This window comes from Pieris napi, chromosome 10 (genome assembly GCF_905475465.1).
Source record: "Pieris napi chromosome 10, ilPieNapi1.2, whole genome shotgun sequence".
Classification (NCBI taxonomy): domain Eukaryota; kingdom Metazoa; phylum Arthropoda; class Insecta; order Lepidoptera; family Pieridae; genus Pieris; species Pieris napi.
In genome coordinates, this window is record NC_062243.1 from 9,810,455 (window position 1) to 9,829,842 (window position 19,388).

Below are 19,388 nucleotides of genomic sequence, written 5' to 3' on the forward strand. Positions count from 1 at the left end.
TTAGCCATTATAAAATATTTTACCTGTACGACTGACTTTACTTACAAAATTTATACTCAGGAAAAATATTTCCACATTTTCCTTTTAATCACATTCTTTATTATCATGATGACTTACTTAATTATACCTACGCATATTTCTTAATCATAATTAGTCACTTTTACACAAAAATAATGTATAGAAAATTCTTTACTTATTTACTGTACAATTATAGTGCCACGAGGCAGTCTAGCCGATAAGGGTAAAATCATGTTACACAACAATTATATTTACATGCTTAATAAAATCAAATACTTAATTCGTTATAAAAATATAATTTATTGCAATTATCCTTGGTTTTTCAATTAATTATCTATGTTTACGCGCTCGGAGGACCAGCTTAGCCGGGCTAAATTTTTCATTCACTTATTTGTACGTTAGGTCTGGTAATTTATACCCAGCATTTAAATATATCTTTAAATTTAAATATGTTTGGGATACAATAATATACGTGATTCTATGGATGGTTGTTTTGGAAATATTTGTCAAATTGTGCAGATAGTGTAAATGTTCGACGTGGTTGATTGCGCAAAGCTCGGCGGGCAGCGGACGTGCACTTGAGTTCAAGAGCAGGGTGAAGGTTCCAACGTTACGCCCTCCATCTTAACTTACGCAAACCGCAATTACAATATTTGCACGTAATCATTAAATCACTATTGAAAACATAAGTGGTATTATGCGATCAAGTATTTACGTTGTTTTTTACATTTATTGACAGCTTATATAGGTTTTAAAACATCAAAAATCAAAACATTTTCATACATTATTATTTAAAATTACATGCCCTCTCTCGGTTTTAAAGTCGGTTAGAAATAAGTTTTGTCGCTGAATTCCAATGACAAAGCAATAAAATACACCAGTCTCTCAGTAGCCTTGTTTCAAAAACATTTGTTAATACATTGTCAATATAATAATTCGTTACATAGTTAGATATAACGTCACTTTTCAAGTTGCGTCGATAATTTTTACGATTCGCAAGGATTGATGCATTACTAAACATTGTTCACGTAGTAAGCTTCTTGTGAAGCTACCATTCTTAGAATTTAAACATTTCTGCGAACATTACATACAATACGTTGAGTACTTAATATAACTTGGCAATGACAAATAAAATGAATGGGCCATAGAGAAAAAATATATTTATGCAGGCGCGCAAAGAAAATTAAGACAATGATCCAATAATATTTAAATATTCAATTTTTTATATTCAGTTGTAATAAAAAATGAAAAAGGCGCTTCAAGCGTTATTTTTCTTATCAATGGGTGTGTAGAGTCTAAACAAAGAAAAGATTTTTGAAACCGTTGCAAATGCCTTTCTCAGAAATACGCCTCTAATTCTACGGTTATTAAAACCACATAAAAATCTTATTTTGATACGCAAATGTTTCGGTTTATATTTATTGTTGAAATGCTTAAAACTAATTCGACAATAGAACTGGAAAATCATGTTTATAATCATATAATAATGCAAATTATTAATACCTATTAGGTATAACTGGGAAATATTATGCCCGAGGCCTGTTTCTTCATTTAAATAGAGTCTCCGAAGTGAAAAATAGTAGCATTTTTATGTTTTTACCTGTATAGGGCAACAATTGTTTTGTTTTATACGAAAGTTGTAATAACAACATACAGTTGTATAATTATTATTTTCATTTTACCGACACCACCCAGATGCAATATAACGTATATATTAGGTTTCCCAAGATGACAAGGTCGGAATACTTCCGATTCTTTTGTTTCGCGTAGAGCCTGCACTTAACGCGCGGAATTACGCTCATTTGATGGCAGTTAAATACCTAGATGACTTCTTCTCTAACGACCCTGATGTTTCGTCGCTTTTTTTGACAAATGCAAAAACACAAGGCCAATAGCATCACATCTTATTGTTTACGGATATCAGAATCATGCCCTATTCATCGTCGATCATTTTTAACATTCAAACATAATGACTTGTAAATTACGTGACGATTTAATTTTAGTCGAAATCAGTTGTGATTTTTTGTAAGAGATAAAAACAAGTTATTAAGGTATACATGTATAATTCTAGTAGAGCAAATATGCGTTTAAATATTGTAATAGCTAAAAGACAACCTTAAATATTTGTTTGCGTCCTGCCAGATTTAATTTTTTAATCGTTTTTATTATTTATACACAGACATAGGTCTAACCATAAGTAGTATTTTATATGAGGCATAAAAAGAGTTCAGTGAAGCGTCATAATAGCTTTTGAAGTTAGCTTTAATGTTCTGGCCAATTTCTTCGACCAAGACCAAGAGTCTTCTACTAGTTTTATGGGAGGGTACGAAAACTAATTACCCTCGAAAGAATCAAAGGTTGTGCGTTAATGAGAATTGGCGTCAATATTCGTATAAGAAGATTTTTAATGCTATGCTGAACTGCAAGCCACGCGCCGCGCCGTTTCCTAAGAATATTTCAACTTATGGGGAACTCAATCTGGGCTTCGTGGTCGTGGGTGCCATTGACCTGTTGCAAGTGCTAGCCAATATATTGTCAACCAAGAGGTTAGGTAAATTATAAACAACGACCGCTAAGGTCGTTGTTTATAATTTATTCAACTTAATTCACTATTTTATTATATTTTTATTGAATTCACCAACCGTATTTGTAAATAGTATTTTCGGATAAATGTTACATTAAAAAGGTCTCCTTAGAATATAGTCGCAAATTTAATATGACAATTTCATAGCAAAATATGACGAAGCAATTTTCGTTTCCAGTAAATGGTATCATAACACACTTTTGCACGAAATCAAAACCGTTATTCTCTTTTAAGATTGTCATAAAAACACGTCATTTTACTTCCTTTACTTTGGTCTTTATTTGTTAATTCAGCCATTACTTTAGATGCTTAGAAATAAAGGTGAAAGTAAGTGTACTTTTCTGGTAAAACTCTGAACAAACTTGAAGGAGTTTTCTAAATAGATAGAGGTTCATTAAACCTCGAAGTTTAGCCCTGTAATTAATTATTGTTAATTTTTTTAATTGTTATTTTTGGATAAATGGTAAAATGCGGTGCATTTCAAGAATGTTGTACTCAAGTGACGCCTAGACATATTTAGCAAAAATAAGTCTTTGAACATAGTGAATACATCCACTATTAATAAATTGCTAGCATATTCATAGGTTTCCGACGAAGAAAGGCCTGACACAGCTTGCATGTAAGAGCCTTGTGCCGGGTCACCACTTGAATATCAATATAGCATAAAGTCTCTCCACACCGGACACAATGACCGATAAAGAAAAACGCACGAATATGGCCCTACGTTCATTCGTTTAGAATTCACATAAAATAACAATACCACATTCACTGTTCGATGGAATGTAGGTTATGATGTTACTTAGCTTTAGTTTTTGCTTCTGCTCCAAGTTTTTTATTACAATTGTAATCGCCTTTCGCGTCAATCAGATTCGTATAAGGCGTGAAAGTTTTGACTGTGCTCAATATTTTTTCTCATTAGTGACCCCTGACTAATATCTTTTGGTGCTATTCAGTACTTTTATAGAAACATCTATTTATAATTAACAACCAACTTGTTAGGTATTGAAAAGTTATTGTGTCTCGCACTTTTTGTTTGCTAAGAATGGTTTGGCTTACGGCTATTAAAGCCCAATTGAGTTATAACATAATCCAAATTACTATTATGTGACTTTAAATGTTTCATGTTTTAGTAGGATGTTTCTTATTATTTTCTGATACCTCTTTTTTGCCATGATATTTTTGATAACCAATTTTTTAATAATGAGAAAAGTTTCGAAACAAAAGGAGGCTGTTTCATTTGCTACCTCATTAAAGAGCTCTCGAGTGCTCACAGCTAAAGTCATGGCACCCACACTCTAAATAACAAGACAAATAGACATATCCACTTTACCATTTACCAAGTAAAAATTCTCAAGTTTTGTTTGCATAGGTCTTTTACCAATTAGTATTTGTACCGATATATATATATGAGTTTGTGTTAGTGAAGTGTGTCTGTTGCACTCACTACAAACTTTGTCTGGAGACCGAGCCGACGAGTACCTAGAGGGTGAGGCGTGAGAGAATAAGGAGTCTACTTAACACTGAGCAGCCATTGTTTGCGTTCAAATAAAAGCGGTTTGGATCTTTGCCTTTGAAACTTTCGATCCGGGAAAATGGATATAACATTGACCCGACATTAACAAAGTGTACTCGACAGGAATTCGAATTCATTCATTGCCAAATGTTTTTTTTTGTGCCAATTTTACTAACACCGGAAAATCGTAAATTAATTCCGAATTCGTTATAGAAAATATAAAAGAGTATACAAAGAATATCGATTAGAACCGTTGTATTATAGTCAATTATGTCGGTTATAAAAAGACTTGAGATTATAATTTATAAAGTTCAAGTTTTATCGTGCGGAACGTACGATGTCATTGTCCTATAGTTGTGTGTTGCACACTCTGCCACAATTTGTGGTCCCAATCGCGGCATTGATTCTATATATATATATAAATATATAAAAGGATCGAAAATTGCCGTCGACTGTACAGATATTTAAAGTTTATTTGCAAAATACATCAAACACTATGCATCTGAAATAATTTTTATATAGAATGCGTAGAGATGAGAAAGACACAATTATTTCCTAATTAATATTGATGTCTATTCTAGTATATGTCTAGTCTATGTCTAATCTAGTTTGCCAATTATCTCCACCGTAGATCGAGACTTAAAATAACGTTTTTTTGGCACTTTTAATTTAATTTGTATGTTTAAACAGTGTATTAGTGACATTGATCTTTGAGTTACAGTAAAAATAACTTGTATTGAAAACTGGTAATATTAAAAGTCAAGAATCGTTCTAAGAATACTTGTTAGAATAAATTAATGACATTGCGTTTACATTATCAATGAACAAATCAATGCAACGGGAACTAATGCAAATAGCATAAAGTAATTTATTTAGTCAGGTACAGAAGCACAATAGAATTTAACTGTTTTACTTGTTTTATCTTTTTAAATTTACATTTCTTGTTGCAGACATAAAATCATGTAATTTAAAGAAACAAATACGTTGTGCGACGACGAATGTATAAAATTGTGAGGAAGTGTATGAAGGCAAAATATATTAATATTTAAATTAAAAGGATTGAGTTTAAATCAATAGTCTTGCTATATTTCTATGGACGTTTAAAAATGCTCATCATCTTAGTACCCGCAATTTTACTTAAATGTTAGCCGACATCGTTTCCAAATACCACATCATGATTTATGCGGTTTACATTTATTTTACGATACAATAGATTTGTAAAAAGTTCAAAGAGACAAGTCACAAACATCGTACAATAACATTGGTACAAAATTAAATTTCCATTTCGTAGTCGGACAGGTCTATTACGATAAGAATGACGGCTTATCTTTTTCATGCATCGGAATCGATTTTAACGTCCATTTCTTTGCTTAAAATCCATGATGCAATAGCTACAGTTTAGCGCTGGTAAATATTTCTTAATTGCTATTTATTTTATTGAACAAGCGATCGTTAAATTTTAGACGTGTTTTTAGCAATCTTGCCGGTTTGTATAATATACTCGTATAATAACCTAATTTAGTATTACGTATATATGAAATTACGAGGAAAAGCATAATGACAATAATTGGCAATTGACAGATGAAAAATGGATTTTCTGATAACGTTTCTAATTATATCTTTTAATTTCAGAACTTAATTGTAAACTTCAATAGCTTCACAAAAATTACTGTAAATTACTTTATGTAATATTTCAATAAATATTTATATAAAGTAGATACTACAATTTCGATTATAGTAAGTTGAAATGTACGCATCTTGCTAACGGTACGAAATTATACTTAATAGGGACTGTTGCATAAGGCGAGTGTGCGTAAAACGAGATAATTTCCGGTCTCAGAGCATGTTTTATGATTATTTGATATAGAATTTGAATTATTACGCTTTAAAACAATAATCATGATTACTTCTCTCTTCGTCTGTAATTCAAATTTGATTCATGTGATTCGTTTAAATACAAAATATAAACAAAATGAATTAGATTTAATATCTGAAGATCAAGCAAAACAAGATGTTCTACGTGTTTTGCGATAATTTTTAGAGCAATTGCTTCCTTCAACATAAATAAATTAATTTTGAGATAAACATTAACACTAAAAATTATGTAGTAGTTTTATCACACGATATAATTTACCCCAATGCGGCTTACTAAGAAGAACCTAATATGGAAAAACATAGTTACCAAATGGGACATGCTGGTAGTGTTTTGTTTTAAGATATTGATGAGGTTCAGTCGCCACGATCGCATAATAAGACTATGCGGGCTTGGCCCAAACACCGCTATTGTGTCTTCGACTTACTAAATCAATATTTGCGCAGATGTCGGCGCAAGAGCATACTATGCGACCTAAAATTCATACAGCTTATATGGCAACGTTAGCGGTAAATTTTCTCCACAGCTACTTGTATTCCTTCAAATGTGGGTCGATGCTGTACGCATAACTTGACCCCGCTGGACTTAAAGCTTTCATTAATATTTGCTCTATTCAAGTACATATTAACTATTAGTGACTTGTGAATTAATAATTAGCCGTTAATATTGAAAGGAAAAGTTGTCTAGTTAAGTGTCAAAGCCTCTTGTCTTTTGACGAACAGAGCCATCATTGGTGCCGCGGATACTAACTTATCTCGCTACAATATATATTTCAGAAATTGCGGTATCTTTAATATTGCTTTCATAATTTGAAAATAAAAACGTAAGTTCCAGGTTTCTTTTTTTATGAGTAATGAGTAACATAGTTTTAATAAGAGAACATTAAAATATATAGTAGTTTTTTATGGATTCCACATGCAGTTAGGTGAAGGACAAGTAAAGGCATTTATGTAACTAAATTTTATTAAAGAATCGATATCAATAACATTGATAGGCTTTGTATGAACAGCTGGCCAAAAGGAAGGTTATAACTGTAATGCATAATAAATTACGTAAATTTCAATAACTCCACAATGACTTCTTAATTATAGAATTATTTCATTTATGTGCACGAGTTGCGTTAAATTTTAATGATTTTTAACGATACACGTAGTGAGTTGATTAAAACACGACATTTAATAGCTTTCATTTAATAGCCTTGCAATAAAACCCAACCTCGCAGCTAGATAATAATACTGGCGGTGTATCTTTAGAATCGCTCGTAAGAACCTTATTGCACGGTTAATAAGCTGGGCCCCGCGCTCTGGATCCAGCCATTTCCTCAAACAGACGCCTCCTACATAGCTTCACTCGTTTTCTGAATAAGCACCATTACGAATGGGCCTTGCCTCTTTTAGCACTGTGACGAATATTTTCTATCGTATTTTGCTAAAATATGTACTTTTTTATTTAGTACAACTAATAAAGTGAGGTACTAAACCTTATAAACATATGTTATTTATACACATTAGCCCGCAATACTAAAGCTTCTACATTGGTTCTATTGTTAAATCGTGACAGCGGTAAAATCAAACTGCTTTTTTGAAATTTATAATATAAGATAAATAACTGTTTGAGGTCAAACATAGGCTGACTTGCAGTCTGTGTAAAACGTTAACAAAAACCAAACTTTTTGCCAGGCCGCCTGCGGTTGCCAAGTGAAAACGAATAGCATAATTTTCTAAGAGATGAACACGATTCCCGTGTAATATGATAATGCATCACATAAATATTTCATGTTAAAAACCCTTTATTATCCTTTTTGTAGCCGAACCAGTTATGACATTGCAGGCTCTATGCGAACAGTAGTGCTGTCTCCGTTTTAATGTTACCTTAAGGTCCAATAGAAATAGGAAGCTGATTATGATGCAAAACATGTTTAATGTGCGAAAATGTTGAATGTGAATATGCAGTTTTGAAGCGTAAAGAGTGCTCCTAAAAAGCGCATACCTGCAAAGCATTCTAACTGTAAAAGGCTTTAGGAAGTACTGCACTTAGTGGAAAATGGCTGTAAAGTTAAATTCAGTACGTGCCTATGGTTGGTCGTTTAAAGGCAGATTTGACGTTAGTTTGCAAGTGCTTACCATTCATTCCTTACATAAAGATATGGCTGGTAATGACTGGCCGGTGAGCTATCGGTCAGACGCTCGTAAAGACTGTTCGACACGAACCATTCGTACATGACTGCGAATACAAGTCAATAGACATCACGTAGCCTTCGGTTACTTCCTAGTACCTAGTACCTACATATTTCCTATCCGCGGAGTCTAACTGTACCTGCACGTGCGTGAGCTTTTTGCACTCCCCAACGACCATATTATCCGATTGCCCTTAGCCCCTTCAATTACATTTCAAATACAGCAATATCCGACTTAAAGGTCACTATGAACGCTAACTCTAATTTAGAAGGGTGAACAAGAGTTTCGGGTCAGTGGTCGCCAAAATAACTATCAGAAACGGTTCTTATCCCAAAGGACGAAAAACGTGCAGGGGTGGCACTAGTATGGGCAAACGGCGTCGTTAATTACACGAGGGATACTCGCAATCGTGTCTAATATTGAATGTTTGCTCTCTTAAACATCAATTTGTATTCAAGGAAAAATAAATTATATCAAAAACTGTAACAATAAACTTCAAACTCTTTGTGTAAAATATGTAAAAATCTAGATTACCTAGAGACACATTCCAGGCTTAACTCTTTTAAATAAGGCCATAACAATTTATGGTCAAGTCTAAACTGTTAAAAATGTACCTTGAATGTGAGATGGTGGCGCAGCGAAGGCACGCAGGGGCAACGTTCGTCGTGTGAGCGCCGCGGCCGAGAGCTATCGCGAAGTCATAGTATGCCTAGCAACAGTACTCATACCTTCCCATTCGACACTGCTTTCTTCGAACACATACACAAAGGATTACTTACTAACGTAACTATGAAATGTTATGACTTCCATAAAATCAATAGGCAATATAAGCACGAAGGTTCAATTGTATAATATCTGTTATATTATTATAGCGGATGTTGCATTCATATTTAAATTATAACCTTTATCAGAAATAAATAATACTTATCTAAGTATCCTTTATTTCTAAACACCCATATTTTTTAAAGATTTATCACAAACATGAAGAGGAATGGAATTAAGATAATTCGTAAAATATCCGTTTGGAATGTTAACACAGTGTAACGGTGATGAGATGTCTAGCTTGGATTTACCTAAATTATTCGGACTACGTTAGCAAGTCGTACGTGCGCCCGCGCAATGCCCGATATCACTACGGCCTGACTCTGCCCGGGGTCGAGTTAATACGGAACGTGAGATATATTAGCTCTATTCTAATCATGTTCGGCTCCTTTCGATAACACTGAATTCCACTATTGGTGAACTCTATAGAAAGTTGTAGAATGTAAAATCGAGTTTAGCTAATGTACACCAATGCTAACTATATCCAAGCATTTAACTCCAGTCTAACTTAAATTTTGTAGCTATTCTATAATTTCTTACACAATCAACAGTCATAGGAGAATTATTTGGCTTCTATTCGACAATGTTTGATATATAAATATTTTCAAATAATTCCCTATTGAAATCAGATAAGTCTAGAAACAGGAAGTAGACGTTGAAGATGTGATTAGGAGTTGGCACCGCTAGGTGTCCTAACTGGAGTAATCAAAGTAATTTATCACTTCTAATTAACGTCTATATTCTCTCAGTATTTTCCGCTCCACGAAACACTGGTTCAAGTACCTATTTACATTGTTGTCATTAAGATTTTATTGCTTTTAATAAGAAATTATGAATCATTTGATGGTTTTTCCTTTTGTCTTGCGTTAAATACTTGCAAATTAAATTACTGTCTATGCCCTCTTTAATATTTATACATACTTGTTATTAGTTACATATGGTTGTAATGATTATAAATATTTTAAATACGAAATGATATTCTAGAATTCCACTAGAAATTTATCATCGTGGTTAATTAGTCATAAAGTGACTAAAGTTAAGGAAAATAATATATTTCAAAAAATCATACAATCACATTTAATTTTATAAATACGTCATTGCATTACTTACTTACGTAGTTACTTTGATTTGTGTTTCTGTTAAACGAAGTCATGAATTAATGCATACAAGACTTTGTCATAAAATTGCTCGATACTTTCAAAGATAAGATGTGCAGAAAGTCCCAATAAAAAAACCCAAGAACTGTTATGTAGTGAAGCAGTCTAGATAGTTTTTACTGGTACAATCTGACACAAAATTTGCCCGGTTCAATGAACTCCGAACGACTTGCGAGGAAAATAATATTTGCTCTCAGCCTACCCATTTCCCTGAGAGACGTAAACTCTGTCACGTGAATTTTCTTCCACACGAGTGCCCTATATCGAACCCTCTTAGCTTTATATATTATTCAGCATAAAACATTGTGTTGCTACCCTGAATCTCTGATGTCTTTGATGTTACTTTGAATGCGATATTACGAAGACAATGTTATTGCGCTAACGGTGATACTTAATAAACATTAACGTTCATTATCCGGAACGCGTGAGGTGTACCAAATACTTTGTATGCACATGTGTCTAAGTCTGCCGTTAATCGACCGCTACACTTTAAGGACAATTATTGCTTAATAATGCAGCTTTTAGCCGAATCTAACAACTAGGTGTCGCCGTGTCCACGACTGCTATGCTAATCATTAGTAATTTACGACGGTTGATAATCGCGAGTTGAGTACGTGAGCGCATTGTGCGAACAGCTACGCGTGCATGGGATAGCTGAGCGTGCGAACACGCCGCGCCACCTCACGCCTTTATTATGCCACTATTTTTTAACAAATGCCATTTTTAGTATTCAATCTATACTTTTTATCTTATCATAAAGTTGTTGCTGTTATTCAAATATTCATTTTTTATCGAATTAATATTTTTTACTATAATACATGCAGCCTAAGCGGAAACGCTTCGTGACAATTTAAGATAAGATGTCCGTTGATGTCAATGTTCGCTGCGGTTGCACTATTCCGAAATTGTGTATTGGGTAACTGCGCCACGAACGACGGCCACCGACCCACAGTGCCCTTCTGATACTATTCAATCACTTTTATTGGTTTCTGGACTGATTGCAGCACTCAAATTGCATCTATATTCGGTCGTAAATGCAGTACTTTAATCGAATTCCGTTACATGCCACTTAAGCATTGATAATAGAATATTTTCTTCATTTATATTTTTTCTCATCTCGAAATAATATTACTTATTAAGACAAAGATTTATAAATTGCACAGCATAGAAAATCGTTTGAAACAAGCGGATTTAATCAAAATTTTAATAGCTCACTTGACCCATTTGTGCCACACAGAGGAAGTTTTAAGTATACTTGATGATGATGACATATTATAGATGGATATTATACAGCAAGAAGACGCATAAAATATAATCCTTACAAAGAACTATCGTAATGGAATTCTATTTTAATGTGAAAAAAGGAAAATAACGTAAGCGTAGCGAGGTGTAGCCCCGAGTTAATCTCCATATAAAAACTATAAAGAGAGTCGCTTGACCCGGTAGGTAAGCCGCCGTAAACTTATAATTTACTTTATTTATTGTAAAGCCCTCTCCGATATTTTAGTTTATTTTATCAGATTACTGTTACATTGGATGCTACATCAGTGGAACAAACGGTACACTAAATTATGTTTGGGAAGTAGAGCTCCATTGTACACTTTAATGCTGTGGATTTTTTTTGTTCCAAAGTTAGTTAATTGTAAGGTAATTGTTACTACTGTGCTTTTACCTTTTGTATTATATAATGCTATTATGAAAATATCGTTGTTAACCGTATTTTATATCTTTAAACTGGTAAAGCTTTTGCAGCTTCAATTTGTAGAGCTTCTGCAAGTGACAGAGAGCCGTGATATCTTTAGTGGAGCAAATAAACGGATAGTGTTGAATTATCCGCGCCCTCACCCTCACGGCGGAGGTGACTTGCGAAGCGTCTAGACGAGGGACCCTTGCCTATCTCCGATTGTGATAATATTTATTCACCCAAGATGAGCTAAGATGAATACTCCGAAATCGATTTATTCGATGTTTGAAATTACTCTTGGAAGTGGATGACAATATAACGCGAGTACACATATCTAAAGATAGACAAGAGGGTGGAAAATAAAGGTAAACATTCCCCTCTCTCGTACAACGTTCCTTAGAATTGTATAAAAAGGAAATTGTAAGCAATGAATAAACACAGGTAGGTAGGCTCTAGAAGCTACAAATACGAGTTGTAAGTGTAGTGTAGGTGTGTATAAAGAACAACACGCGCGCTGGGATGTGTTCCCACGCTAACGCCACTCCGAGCTGGAGTAACAATAATTCGCCCTCCAGTTATTGACTCTTGTTACCTACCATAAATATTAGTCTGTTGCTTAAAGATTAGAGACTCCGGTGATTACGAAGTGTTAGTACTATAAGCAGGTGCTTTACCAGTTATATCACTTCATTTCTATTAGCTATGAATTTGAATGAACAGAATTGTTTTAACAAAATTTGTTCTTTATTATATAATTGTATATTAATATAATATTGATTTTAAATAAATCCTTTGTTTTAGTTTTATTTTAATTATTTAAACATTTTCTTTCTTGGTAACATACATTTATTTTTCGTCTTTAAAACAATTTTTACGACAGTTTTATTATTATGGACGTAAAAAAGTATTCGGCAAGCGTACAAAAGCCGTTTAGACATTTATGAAACCTTACGGTCACACAATCATGAATATAATAAAATATGGCAGACGTGTGACAATAAACGTTAATGTACATATCCGGTATTCATAAAAACATGTCATTGAAAGTGTAATATCGTCGCACACACTCGCCGAACCCTCGGCCCAGCTCACCCCGTACAGCTCACTACACAGCTCTCAAGCACGCGTCCTCAATTCTTACTTCAACGACACATATTCGCCCTTCTGTTTACCTCTATTTATTACGTCCGAGCGAGAAAAAACTTAAGAATACTCCAACCGAGTGTATTTTGTTGCGCCCCATATTACGCATAAGGTTATTAATTAAAAACTCAGCTACTGTTCCGCCTGAATCAGCACATTTTAATCAAGAAAGAAAATGCTTTAATAATCTCCCTCAGCAACGCTTTTACCTCGCTCAGAGCTAACTTATTAATATTATTCATATTCATTCTTGCGGTTAGAAGCCAAGTGGTTTTTGTTCTTACCCTTATTTAGGTTAAAGCATTTCTACTCATTATTTAGATGCTAATTTATTATTTTTTGTTTAACCTAGTACTATAGCATAAATATTAATGTATGTATTATGAATGCCTTTTTAAAACGCTTTAATTAAATAAAAACGTACGCTTGTAGCCTAGTAGAATAGTTGTTTTTTGTATACCATTAATTAAAGATATATAATTTTCTTTACCATAATTAAATCGTATTATATACAGGAATAAAGACGCACTTATCGCTTTTTTTAAAGAAAACTTCTCTACGCCATTCTACGTTCGAGCTACGGGTTTTTTTCGTAGCTGCCTCGTTTAATTGCTACTAGTTGAACGCCGTGAACACGGTATAATTAAAATTTAAGAACGCGAGCGGCATTATGTTTACATGGGAGAGTTATAAATAATAGAAAGATAGAAGGCAAAACAACTGTATAATCGCATAATTCTGACCGAACCATTCAGTATTAATACTCTTGAAGTTATAGGTACCTCTTTTGGCGCGTTTGGAAAAATGATTAGAGTAAATTTTTACGATGCGCGCGCACACCGTCACAAAAAACCGACAACCTGAAGTTAGCTATAGTCAACATTTTAGTTTTTTTTAAATACTTCTTTTTGTCGCGTTAGAGAAAAATGATGAGAGTAAATTCTTTCTATTGTTAGTGTCGTTTTTTCTACAAACGTAGAATAAGGCGAAAGATAAAAATTTTGAAAAGATTTTTTTCTTGTTACGCCAAAGAAGTATAACATCTAACACGTGTACATACGTACACACACGTTTTTTTTCACACGATTGAATAGAAAAAATGCTTGTCTGGTGTAAAATCATAAAGGTTACTCAATCATGCCAGTACAACTACCGGATCATTATTAAATTTGTTGCCATATTTTAAATATACTAATTCCATATAATATTGTCATTAATGAAATGGGACAAACACTTTTCTGCGTCTGCTCCGTCTGATCGTCTCAAGGATCATGTTTACTGTAACGAAAGCCGCAAACCGAAACAATAAATGTCTCGCCAAAAATCGAACACAGGAACATCAAAGGCATTCGAAATTTAACCACCTGATTTTTATAGCATGATGTATTAATAATGTTTTCTTCTTTTCAGAACGACGGCAAATGGATCAGAGGCGCGCGGCGGCGGCGCTGTTCGCGCTAGCCGCGTGCTTTGCGTGCGCAACAGCAGGTACAAACAACATTACTACCAAATTTCCTCTGTATTTCACCAATATAGCTTCAGATTTGTTTTAAGAGACCGTCAAAAACCTAAGTACATTCATACATTCGTTACATTTAGTAGTAATACATAATACATAAAGTAAAAATATATGAACTATACGTATACAGCAACCTATAAATGTAACAATTTGCGCGTGCTTATTATAATTATTCCTTTCAATAAAATACTAAAGTAGCATCTTGAGGTCAATAATAAACATGAATTATTATTTGGCGCCATATTAGCATAATATCCATCTGAGATATGCGAAATATTTTAAATAATTGCCTGTGAATTTATAAACCATTCGTTAACCTTTAACACTCACACGGTAACAACAATGAATACCGTTTTAATGGTATTAACGGATCGCCATAATAAGTTTTCCTTTTATTTTGTTTTAATTTCATGAATATGCATAAATGTAACAAATTAGTTTTATAATTTATACAGAATTATAGCTAATCAAAAGCTGTGTTTTCACCAGTAATTTTTTAGATTTTTCTGTCTTCTACATGTTATGTACGCTACCCAAAAACTAGCCTAACTTTTCGATTAGTTTATATATAGAATAATGGTATACCATTTCATTCTGTAACACCGCGTCGAGAATCCAAGAAGTAGTCGATTGAGCGGGCCTCTAATCTCAAATACTTTATTCAAGTACAAAATTTACGATACTCATAAATAATGGTGTTTAATAACGATAAAACCCCGAGAGCACATGAATACGATAATAGGATTGTATTGTGTTTTATTCGCTTATCTAGTCATAATTTACAATATTCAGTTGAACTGAAGAACAGGTACAACCGTTGTTTTGTCTCGTGACCCAGAAGTGGTGGTTACTCGTGAGATCCCCGTACGCGATATACGTCTCACACAGCTGCGATCCCGAACATAAACTAACCCATACTAATTTTGATTTATTTCGGTATAAGCAGCCAAGATCGCAAGTTGAATGAACCTTTATCGATATATTATTCACGTCGAAATATTCTAATTCGTGAGTATTATTAGTAAAAAAGGACTTAAAATTTCCAACAGTAATTTTTTAATCTTAAAATCAATGATTCATTTCTTCTCTAAGTAGTAAAGGTCGTTTTTTACTATATTTCTGCTAATTTTGAAATACAATTTCTTATTCTTTTTAATAAGTTTAGGTATTAGAGAATAACAACTTAATACCTAAGTAATATATTATTTCATATAACGCTATAAATTATTATAAAATGACGTGCAGTATGACGTGATTCGACAAAAGAACAATGACATATTAACACTATAAAGTAGATTAGAAATTTTAGCACGGTCAGTGCATAGAATTTGTGTAGAATTTATGTTATACTTAGGAAGTATATTTAAATTCGACCTACAATGTTTAGGTCTACCGTGTGAACTTCATCAAGCATGGCGACCACGCCGACATTCATTCATTGAAACGACAATCCATATTAATGTAGTGCAAATTTTGAATTCATGCTGCCTCCTCGCTTCGATTACTTCGACCGTGTCGTTAAGCACACGATTTTACATACTTAAGTAGATTCAAATATATTTGACTATATTTAAATGAATAAATAATCATAAATCATCTTATGCGTTTATTTTAATCTTTACGCAGTGTGTACTAACACAATTGTGTATTGTATTTAAAACTTTTTACGACACATATGCAACCATTGAAGCAACACCTTGTGTCGAACCACAATAAATTTATCACAACGGAGAAGCTAGGCCCTAATTTATTCTAGCTAGGTTATCATGCATAAAAATATTTTAATTCCAGTATTAATATAATTAATTTATCGCTTATATACTTCATATAAATTTTATAGTATATAAAACAACGTATTATATAATTATTGATTTGTTATACAAAAGATAAAAATACCAAACCAGATGAACAACATTCCAGGAGACCGTTAGGTAAACGGCTGACGATCTCAAGTTGACTGCAATACAAGTCCTTTTTGGTTCATATATAAATGAGTTTAATCAAATAAGGATTTTAATTTATTAAAACTTAAAATGTTAGATCCGCGAACACGACTAGGACTAAGGTATGAAATAGCAGATAGATTTGTTTACCACGCAAACGTAGGCGCGGGACATCTTCTGCTATTAGTCTTTTTTTGGTAAAAAAATAAAAGTACAATTGCCACATTTTAATTAAACTACAATAAAGTAAAACGTTTATGATCAGTATAAAAAAGAGTTAATAAACAACGTAAGCAGTAGTAATATTTTATAAAAAAAATACATTGAAATGCAGATGTAATGCGTATAATGTTTTTTAATGAAGTTTTATGAACTAAAATCACAAAAAAAAATCCTGATCGCATCATCATTAGATCATCGACAAACTAAAGTTTGATTCATCAGAAAACGTGCCTTAAAGATTTTCGAAATTGCGAATTTTATAGTTATTGTCCAACTTACACGATTGGACCGCTATAGGAAGAAAAACACTGCTATGCTGTTATATGATCTCACGCATCAAAACAATTGGTAATATTGATAGCTTGACGTTTGCCCTCGGTTACCAGTTAAGAATAAACAGTTTCAATATACACGCAGTTACTTTAATTACCATTTGTCGCTTATTAAGTAATTATATATCAGTTTGCAGTACATTATGCCTCCGTCTATGGCTTATATAATTGACACTCATTGCTTTATATGAAAAATTATGAACCAGACACTGCCCCTGTGCCCTTTGGGTTGTTTAGGAAGTACACACTAAACTCCTGCCTATTTTGTTGTGTTTGTGTTGCTTATGTTTGACAATTCACAATAGTGCAGTTCGCCCTAAAACTGAGGTTAACTAACTAAGAAAAATGCGATATACTTTACTCAGAACTCTTTTTTCCAACCTTTCATGCCTCCAATACAATTTGTCTCTAGACTTACACTTTAATGCATAAAGTATGCCTTGTGGCATACTGTTTTTATGTAGTACCTTTTGCTTATTTAATTTAATTTCTTTTCAGCACCTACTGCAAGCAACCAGACGGCGCTAGATCTTTTTGAAGGTTAGTAACTAAATGTATAACAGATAATTAATGATATATGTTATGTAAAACTAACTTTGAAACTTGAATATAATATTTTATATTTGTTTAATAATTTGCAAATTGTTTGCGATATAATTATTTTTTACTTTTAATTATAATAAAACCCATTATCTTTAAGTAAAAAGTCACTCTACAAATGAGGGTCGAATGGTTTCATAAGATCAAAGAAAATGATTGAAAAATACTATTCCATCGAATTTTCAGCTCCAGTCGAGGGATGCTACTATAACTTCCAACACTATGGCGAAGGCGACCGCATCATGACCAACGAGCCATGCCTTAACTGCACGTGTCACAACCGAATGCTGATGTGTTATTTGAGGGTTTGTCCATTCACGAAACCCATTGGACAGGACTGCACCGTGGAAAAACGTGCAGATCAATGCTGCCCCATTGTCACATGTCCAGATGGTAAGTGGAATTTTAACCTACCCTCTTATTGTCATCGTATATTGTAATAATAGGTAAAATAGCTTTTTAATACAGTTGCTCAAAAAGTGGCGTATTGCAAGGACGTATAGCGTTCGGGATGTGGGCTATTACACACTCGTGCTTTTTCTTTACCTTTTCCGAACTAGTGCGTTTTCTTTCCCAACTGTCAAGATAAAGTCTATTAAAAAGAAAAAAACAACCACGAAGTTTTTACTAAAAAAATCATAGAAGTTTTTATAATTCATGCAAATATTTCAAAAAAGAAGCTACTCATTTGTTTTAATATCAGATTTAATGATTTGATTCAATGAGTTTTAGGTTAGGTTTCATTTCATTTCATCTCATTAAATTTCATATCAATAAAAAAATTCTACTGAAGATTTGGCTGTATGGGCATAGTTCCCTTTGCCTACCCAGAATGGGTGAAGAAAAAAAAATCTCTGCTCATATTCTTTTACAGTTGGCGCCATTTTCCAAAAATGTTCTTTGCTAGTTTAGTTGTTTGTTATATTATATATTAAATACACATGAACAATCATACGAAATTAATAATAGTTTGTCTCAAACAGTAAATATGCAACCTAAAACTTCCCCAGTAAGTAAAAAAACTGTAATTTCGATGAATATGTGAATTATACCTTTTATAAGAAATAACTGATTAGTTAGTTGAGGTTATTGTGTTTTAATATTTTATTAAATTGCTTAATTTTTTCGCAACTGTATTAAAAATAGTCGTTCAGTACACGTGCGGAACCATCATTGCAACTTGTTCCGACTGTCAACCCTCACCTTCGGCTGCGCCTCGGCTCGGGTAGACATTTGTCGGAACTCTTTGCAATGACAAGCTTTCCGCACTCGTAATGAAATATACTATTTAGAGATTCGTTTCGTAGTACGCAACTTATTCCGTGTTTTTAGTCCTGGGTACAAAACAATTATTTTAAATTCGAGTTTGAAATCGATATATCGATATGACATATCTATGTATGTTAATACATTATGGATTGGTTTGAAACAACTTTAAGTACAATGTGTCCTACAGTTTTCATTTTCCTATAACTAACTATTAAATTGTATATTTTCAGTTCCAGTAGATCTACTGACATCCACATCCACCTCATCTCCAGCAGAATACGGAGCAACTGGATTAGGCAAAATGGACAAATATGGCTGCAGTATTAACGGAAAATACTTTCCTGAAGGGGCCAAAGTTCCACCAACTCCCAACAAGCCATGTGAACATTGCTACTGCATTCATAACATGACAACGTGTGTTATGCAAGAATGTACTTTGCACGTAGATGGTTGCACACCAATATATCACAAAGACGTCTGCTGTCCTATTCGTTACTCATGTGGTGAGTATTCTTCTGTTTATCGATTTTTC

At 33.3% G+C, this 19,388-nt stretch overlaps 1 protein-coding gene across 20 annotated transcripts in view; it reads left to right on the forward strand.

The window, feature by feature from the left end:
* Positions 1–19,388, forward strand: part of LOC125053265 (mucin-3A) — a 30,917-nt gene that overhangs the window by 1,541 nt on the left and 9,988 nt on the right. For all 20 annotated transcript variants that reach the window (XM_047654537.1, XM_047654539.1, XM_047654542.1 and 17 more), the window contains exons 2-5: positions 14,382–14,459; positions 17,486–17,527; positions 17,774–17,980; positions 19,087–19,359. In XM_047654537.1, the coding sequence (XP_047510493.1) occupies positions 14,393–14,459; positions 17,486–17,527; positions 17,774–17,980; positions 19,087–19,359 (589 nt within the window). In that variant the 5' untranslated portion in view covers positions 14,382–14,392. The remainder of the gene's footprint in view (positions 1–14,381; positions 14,460–17,485; positions 17,528–17,773; positions 17,981–19,086; positions 19,360–19,388) is intronic.